This window comes from Physcomitrium patens, chromosome 1 (genome assembly GCF_059467195.1).
Source record: "Physcomitrium patens ecotype Gransden chromosome 1, ASM5946719v1, whole genome shotgun sequence".
NCBI classification, from domain to species: domain Eukaryota; kingdom Viridiplantae; phylum Streptophyta; class Bryopsida; order Funariales; family Funariaceae; genus Physcomitrium; species Physcomitrium patens.
Window position 1 is genome coordinate 24,359,166 of NC_143410.1, and position 7,605 is coordinate 24,366,770.

General features: G+C 41.6%; 1 protein-coding gene across 4 annotated transcripts; it reads left to right on the forward strand.

Annotated features, from left to right (window-relative positions):
* LOC112279348 (uncharacterized) lies at positions 1 to 5,245 on the forward strand. 4 transcript variants are annotated; one of them, XM_024513725.3, is made up of 6 exons: positions 1 to 130; positions 955 to 1,504; positions 1,606 to 3,132; positions 3,243 to 3,821; positions 3,948 to 4,232; positions 4,324 to 5,245. In XM_024513725.3, exons 2-6 carry the CDS (start codon positions 1,094 to 1,096, stop codon positions 4,753 to 4,755), a joined length of 3,234 nt encoding a protein of 1,077 aa, XP_024369493.1. In that variant the 5' UTR covers positions 1 to 130; positions 955 to 1,093; the 3' UTR covers positions 4,756 to 5,245. The 4 variants fall into 4 exon arrangements, with proteins under 4 accessions (XP_024369493.1, XP_024369485.1, XP_024369510.1 ...); XM_024513717.3 differs by having other exon boundaries at positions 967 to 1,504; XM_024513742.3 differs by lacking the exon at positions 1 to 130 and adding an exon at positions 138 to 430.
* The last annotated feature ends 2,360 nt before the right edge of the window (positions 5,246 to 7,605 follow it).

The following is a 7,605-nucleotide window of genomic DNA, read 5'->3' on the forward strand; positions in this document are numbered from 1 at the left end:
CCGCGGCCTCGCTTCTCGCCTCGACTCGCTTTCCTTCTCCCCGTGCCCGCCCCCGATTCCGCTCCCCCCTTTTTCTTCCGTTTTAGTCTACTCACATGCATGCCAGATCGACGCAATCGCACACACCAAGGTGTGTAACTGGAATCATCGGAGTCGTTGTCGTTGTCTTCTTCTTCTTGTTCTTTCTCTACGTTGTCATTGTCATAAGTTAGCCGGCAAAGCTTCGAATCCGACTTGTCGCGTCGGGATCCGGGAGTCAGTACGTACTTCGTATCAGCTCACCAGAAAGCGAGACAGATTTTAGACTGTGCGGGTGTGGCTGGTGGCGCGGTGAGACCTGTGATCGATCGCTGGTCGGGTCTGGTTCTGAGTGTGGCATTGTTTATTAGCGTACTGGCGCGTGCGACGCGGCGGAGAACCTGATTGCGAGGTTAGCTTCATGTTGAATTGGGTTGGAAAGATTGCGGATGTATGCGTGTGTGTGAGGGAGAGAGAGAGAGAGAGAGAGAGAGAGAGAGAGAGAGAGCGAGAGAGAGAAAGTGGCGCTAGATTTATGAAGGCGATGGGTGAGCTCATTGCGGGGGGCGATTGCTGTAAACTAGACATTGATTGTGCGATAATGTAAGGATAGATCCATAAACGAAATAGCGGAAGAGTAAACATGAGCAATAGCAGAAGACACCCTAGATCATCAATATCACACGTCGTCTTGCTACCCTCATTCTCATTGTCACCTTGCCGCACTGAAGCTAGTGTTCGTGACTTACATCTGAAATCCTACATTGACGACTGATGGTCTTAGCAATATCGTGACGAGAGAAGACGGCACCGCAATTGCAATTACAAAGTTGTATGTGTATATATATATATATATATATGTGTGTGTGTGTGTCCTTTTGTCTTTTTCTTTTTTCCCGCAGATTTTCAATTCTCTCCATTCGACTCATCTGGCAGGTTGAACTACAGGTGTGGACGTTGATGGGTTGCCGATGGCAAGAAGGCAAGAGCTGTCCGCCGTGAGTTGGAAATCGGAGGTGCGAATCTTAGATCCAGGGTGGTGGAGAGATTCTTCGGGGGAGAGTCTGAACTTCGGATGAGTGATCCCCCGGGGCACATGGAACCCATCGAAAGTCCCGGAAAGAAGGCTTCAGCTGGCTATTATGACCGACTCGATCATGCTGCACTGGGATTACCTTCTGTCACGAGCAAGTTCATCGGACCAGGCCATGCGGAGACCGTGGCCGCATCTGAGAGGTTTGATAAGGCGGGGCTGCTGGCCGCTCATCTAGCAGCTCTACACGATGCCTACATGCTGGAGCGGGGATTGTTGCCTGGCAGTTCGTTGCCTGATAGCGAGGCGCCTCCAATTCCGCCTGTGTACGCTGAGTCCCCATGGAAAGAATTCAAGTTGATGTCATTCGCTGAGATGAAAATTGGAAAGACGCATCGGAAACATGCTCTGGAAGGCCGTCTGTGTGCGAAGTCTCTAAAAGTCACGTCTGTGGTCAGTGCTCTTCTTTCTTGGATTGTAGTAAAAAAAAATTATTCGCTTTTGCAAGTGATTGCGTTCGATAGAAATTTAAACCTATTCATTGGGCTTTTCAGGTGAATGTGCTGGAGGAAGACTCGGGCCTTGCAACGAAGCTAATCTTGACGAATGCATTGCCAATGAGAGCCAGTATGGTCCAAGCTCAAAACTGCTACCCCGAGGGTGCACGGGTAACGGTGAGAGATCCTTATCTCACTCGGTTTCCTGATGGAGTGGTGGGAGTGCTAGTTGAACGACCTCATGACATCGCTTTTCTGTCGAGGCCTGAGAATACGGGGGAGAGAGGTACCACAATATATGGGGCTGTCGGGTTGGAAGGCTATGACGACGGTATGTATGCTCAAATCACGAGCCGAGACCAGGAGGATTTCTCCAGAAAGATTCATTTGTTTGAGCAGCAGATGAAACAGGAGGGTGCTTATTCTTCAGGAGTTCCTGATAGCTTTGAGAGGAAGGCAGTATTGCACTCCAAGCCACTTCATTATGACACAAAGGGAAGTGTTCCTCCTTCTAAGGACGAATCGACAGAAAGAAGCTCACCATTGAATGACAGGACGAAAGAACCTGAAGCGTATGAATCAATCACTGAACGTAGCACTGTGGAAGGAAGTCTCCCACCTGCCACTAATCATGTGGTATCGCAAACGGATCTGTCAAGAGGAGGCGTGAAAGAGTCCAATGAATGTGAAGAATTTCAAGTTGCCTTACGCAACGATGATGGTGCCACTTCATATGCATTGACGGGCTCTGAAAATTCTCCTTGTGGAAAGGAGCTTCCTGAAGAGGAAACTTTCTTAGATGCTGCTGTAGCAGATGCATTGTGTGGTGACGATAAGAAGTTTGGCGAAGAGGTGGATAAGAGTGGTACTACAGAGTTGGTGGGTAGCAAAGACGCTGACACAACTTCTACAGGATTGAGTGGATCGATCAGCAAACGTGAAGCCGAAAACCTAGAGAATGGTACTTATGCGGAAGAGAGTGCTACAGATGTAAAGACACAGCTGAGGATTCCAGAAGTCTCCTCGGAGAGAAAGATTCCGCTCATACGGAAGCAGTTTCAGCGAAGCGACAGTTTGTTAGCAGTGCAGGAAGTGGAAGATTGTGAAGCCATTGGAGACAACCATAAAGCTCGCGGGGAATCCAACACTGTGGAGGCTGGTGAATCTGAGAGATTCAAGGAACTGGGACGCGAAGAGCAGAGGAAAAGCTGTGACGTACAAGAGCGCGCAACTCAAGTTAATAACGACTGGGTTGAAACACATAGCGCCAATGAACTGAGAGTACTGGGCAACCTGTTGTTCGGAGAGGAGAATTACGAGGGCGCAGCAGATCTTTACACCAGGAGCATACGCTTAGCAGAGGCTGAGGAGGAGCGACAAGGGAAACAAGTGTGTAAGGGCGAGATTATACTTGGATACTCTAACCGTGCCGAAGCTTACATCCGGCTGGAGGAGTATGGAAAGGCGTTGGCAGACGCCCTTATGGCTTTGTCACGAGATTCTAGTCACCTCAAGAGCTTGTTTAGGAAGGGAAGGGCATTGCTCAGGCTTAGGCAGTACGAGCAGGCACTCACTACTTTGCAGGTGCTAAACCGTGAGGCCTAAATATTTCATATATTGTTTTTAGTTGAATGTGGTAGCTCCTGTTACAATCTTAGTGCTGATTTTGTGATGATCTTGATCACTTTGTACAGGTAGCTGCTCCTCGAGCTCCGTCAGACAAGGACCTTCAAGCTGCGCTACACGAGAGCAGTACCGGTGTGCAGCAAAGCTGCTATGGCCATTACGACCTGTCGCATTACTACTTGAAGGGGAAGCAAGCAGGAGAGTCACCCTTTTGCGCTGACTATATTGGCCCTGTGATTATCACCGATGTGGGCAGGGGTCGTGGACGGGGTCTTGTCTTGACGAAAGATGTGGAAGCAGGGGAACTGCTGCTTGTGTCCAATCCTATCGCTAACTTGCAGTTGCAGGTGGATCACACACGCCGCGAAATTTCAGAGGCAATCGTGAATGGGAGGGTCCAGGAAGGGTTTCTCAAGGTTCTTGATGCTGCGCAAGCACACAAGAATGGCCTCGAAAAACTGCTGATGCTCTGCGACGGAGAAAAAGCTCTTCCGGCTCCGCCAGTAAATTATACCGAGTTAGACTCTGCAACTCAGAAGCATTTGGATGCTGCAAGCTTCCGCCGTATCATTCAGCTCAACGCAATTAATGGTGATGCCACCATGGGGTGGAAGAATCTGCCTTGCTCGGGGGAGCAAAACAGGAAGGTCTGTGTGCGTCATTCTTAATACCTTTCGTTCCGGGTTGAATTCTATCCCTAGTCTGTGTACAGGAAGTGCGTCTTTATACTTACAAGGCTGTCGTCTGATAAGACAAATGTGACCTACTTGCAGGTAGACCACTGGGGGCTGTGGTGGTTGCCCTCTTTCATGAACCACTCGTGCCTTCCAAGCTCCTCCCCAATCCGTGTTGGCAAAGCACTCTTCGTGTTCGCATCCCGGGACTTGCGTGCGGGCGATGAAGTCACGCGCGCCTACTTCGACATCTTCCTGCCTCTCGATCAACGGAAAGAGCTGAGCATGAAGGGATGGGATTTCGCATGTCACTGCCCACGTTGCAAGCTGGAGGACGCATTGGACGCCTCCCTTTCCAAAGTCACCGAGCAATACACGAAGCTGGTAAGGGCACATCACGCTAATCCCAACCACTATTGATTCCACTCGTTCTCCGTGGTCATGTATTCTGAAAAAGCTCTTCCTTGCCCCGCAGATGGAGCTGGCAAGCAAACCCAAGTCCGAGCTGGGTACAGACGACAAACTGTCCGAGATCCAAACCTCGGCTGCTATGAAATTCTTGCACAAACTGGAAACCAAACTGAGGGACTTCAAACTGAACGCCGCCGAAAGCAACTGGGTGCGCTGCTCTTTCCTTCACTACATCGATATGATCAGCGTCGACCACGAGCTCCACACTCATCTGGAAGGCATTGTGGAAGCGCTTGTCACAGTTTGCCCCGGCAATGAAACCACATTACACATGACGGTGGTTGCCAAGGACTCAGCAAGGAGAACATTCGGCAAGAAATCCCCCCAGTTCAAAGCTGCCAACCAACGCGCCCTCAACATTTGCCGCTTCACATACGGGAAGCAGAAGGTTAGCATTCTTCAGTCTGTAGTTGATAGGAATGACTATCAATCTTAGCACTTCCACGCCCCTGCTTAGTTTTTCGTTTTCAATTTCTCCCCCATTATTTTTCTTTTTCTTCTTCTTCTTCTTTTCCCTTAGGGTGGCAAAGATCTGTGTGATTCCTCAACGTGGCTTAACATGTTGGCCTACCAATGATGTGAATCGTGTAAGAAAACGGTGCCAGTAGAGCGACAACATTCTCAAGCTTTCACCGACAAGCTGGCCTTTTAAAGTAAATAGCAACTTAAGTTTCAGTTCAAGATGTAAATGATCTGATAGCTGATAGGAGTTTTTAGTGTGGACAGGAATTATTTGGGTTCACTGGGTTATACTGGTGCTGTAGATGAGTTTCTTTATCCATCCTCACTAATTACGTTTCTCAATGCATTAAACGGTCAAATGGAATAATAGAGTATTTATGATGTAACACTACAGAAAGTAATAATGAGACCATTGTTATGATCCCTACATTAATAATTGTTACAGTGCGAGTTTTGAATGATAAGCATTCTGTTCATTCTGTTTTGCTTTTGGTGTATATTGAATGGTGTTATTTGCAATAGAAATCTTATGTTGATGCGCTTAGAAAAGAGTTTCATGTTAAAATGCGTTTGGTTTTACCAATTAATGAAGCATGGATTAATTGAAACTCTGGTGCAAATGTTGGTCTTACAGTTGACATGAAACAACCTCTCTAAGCTTAAGCTATTTTTAGATGAAGCATGTGGAGTAATTCAAATTGTTTTTAGGACAGTAGTTGTACAATGTTCTGTGTCTAGGTTTGTTGTAAATTTTATTTTGTATGTGTGAAGAAATGTCTTTAATGTGTTCTAAAACAATAAAGTTATGTAATATTTTTTTTTTGCAATTTGCATAACTTGTATAAGATGTAATTCAAATTTGTGTGCAAATATTATTGTAACATTAATTATAACATAATAATTGTTGATGCCTTATTCAACTATATATATATATATATATATATTTTTGTAACATCCTAAAAAACTTTTTATGAAGTTTTTTAGGACACGCTTCTCTTTTTCATGAAGCATCTTATTCTATTAAAAAAAAAAAAAAAAAAAAAAAAGTCTAAAAATTCAGAAAGCTTACGTAGTGGAGAATATATAAATAAATAATTTATATTCTAATTTTAGAATTCTAAGAATAATTCCATTTAAAGGAGTAAATATAAAGATGTTGATTCCTAAAGTATAAGTCAAGAAGAGGCAACAAATTAAGTGTCCAAAATCATTGAAAAGACATATTTTTCTTATAATTATTTTTCAATTTAAAAAAAAAATCAGCACCTATCAACATCTATGCAAGGCATAAATGATTGGTAGAAAGAAAAGAAAAGAAAAGAAATGGAGTAATAGCCAAAAAAGAATAAAAAATGAGAAGAATGCTAAATTCTAAAAATTGTATATAAAAAGGAATTTTTTATTTACTACTTTCATAGTGAAGTAACATTGTCTCAAGGGTATATTGTGAGTTTTGTCTCATCAAAAAATCTCAAAAGGTAGCCTATATGATAGACAATCCATTTTCAAAAACTTAAGCATTTTAGTATACATTCAATATGTATAAAAATGGGAAAAAAATACTCCTATGTAGAGAAATAGAAATCAAGAGGATTCCAAGTGTTTTCATATAATTCGGTAAAAAAAAAATTATATAAATATTTTAGTTATAGATTCTATCATGGACATACATACTTACTTTGATATTTACTTATATAATTAAGTAGAAGTAGGTAAAAGTAGATTTATTTCATAATATGTTCTAGAAAAGCTTCTTGGAAGCTTTATAAACTTTGCTTTGACTATATATGTGTTTGCACTTCATTGGTAGGTTAAAAACTTAATGAAAAAGTTAATCACATGTTGTTAGCTTGTGAAACAAGCTAACTATGTGGTACACATATAGAAAACTTGTCTTGCAAGTTAAGATGCATGTCTTATAAAGTCAACATGTTTTGGAGGTTTTATAGGACATTGGAACATAGCTCCTAATTAAGAGTATATGTAGAGGCAATAGTGAAGCCTTCTTCACTCTTGTCAATGCCTATCTAGTTTTTAAGCTTGTTTCAAATTTTTATAGTTTTTTTGTCTTTCGCAACAGCTATTTTATTTTAATACTATATCATTTTTGAATGATTTTTTAATCTTTTTGAGTGATATAAGAGTGTATTCATGTTTTCTTTCTTCAAGATTCATGTCTTTGACAATTGAATAAAAATAATAACTTACAATTCTTGTTTTGTTTTAGAAGTGAGTACATCACCCTACTTTTATTATTGTATTTTGAAGGTTGTAGACTATCCACCTTTAAACAAATAATCTTGTTTCCTAACATTAATGTTTTTCTTTGAAGAAAGTAGATTATTCCTCTTTGTAGAAATTTTCATTTGATATAAGAGATAACAAATTATTTCCTTCTAATTTAACTTTTTAAAATTATTTGAATTGTCTATGGAAAGAAAGATTATAGATGCTACTCTCAACAAAAGTGAGAATAGATTTGCAACTATTATAGATCTTTATATACTTGTTAACACTCGAAAAGTCAAAATTTTACATATTTCTAATGTGAATCATAGAAGACTATTTCTATACCTATGGAAGAAGTTCAAAGTCTATATTAAGAAATTATGTAGTTGAAAGAAGGAAGTAGATCAACATCACAACTAAATCTAAGAAGTTTTGTTTCTACAAGTATAATGAAGACAAAGATTAGTATGCTCAAGAAGTTTGATGGAACAAGATTAATATTTTGAGGATTTTTGCAACAAATCAAGTTCTATTTAAAGTTGCATCCTTTCTAATATCTTAATGGATTCATCTTATTTAGATTCGTAAGCATATT

Bases quoted from the DNA above. Each gene is read 5' to 3' on its own strand.
- LOC112279348 (XM_024513725.3), top strand. From the start codon at position 1,094: ATGAGTGATCCCCCGGGGCACATGGAACCCATCGAAAGTCCCGGAAAG. The intron at 1,505-1,605 runs GTCAGTGCTCTT...TGGGCTTTTCAG, and splicing joins CTCTAAAAGTCACGTCTGTG to GTGAATGTGCTGGAGGAAGA. The intron at 4,233-4,323 runs GTAAGGGCACAT...CTTGCCCCGCAG, and splicing joins CCGAGCAATACACGAAGCTG to ATGGAGCTGGCAAGCAAACC.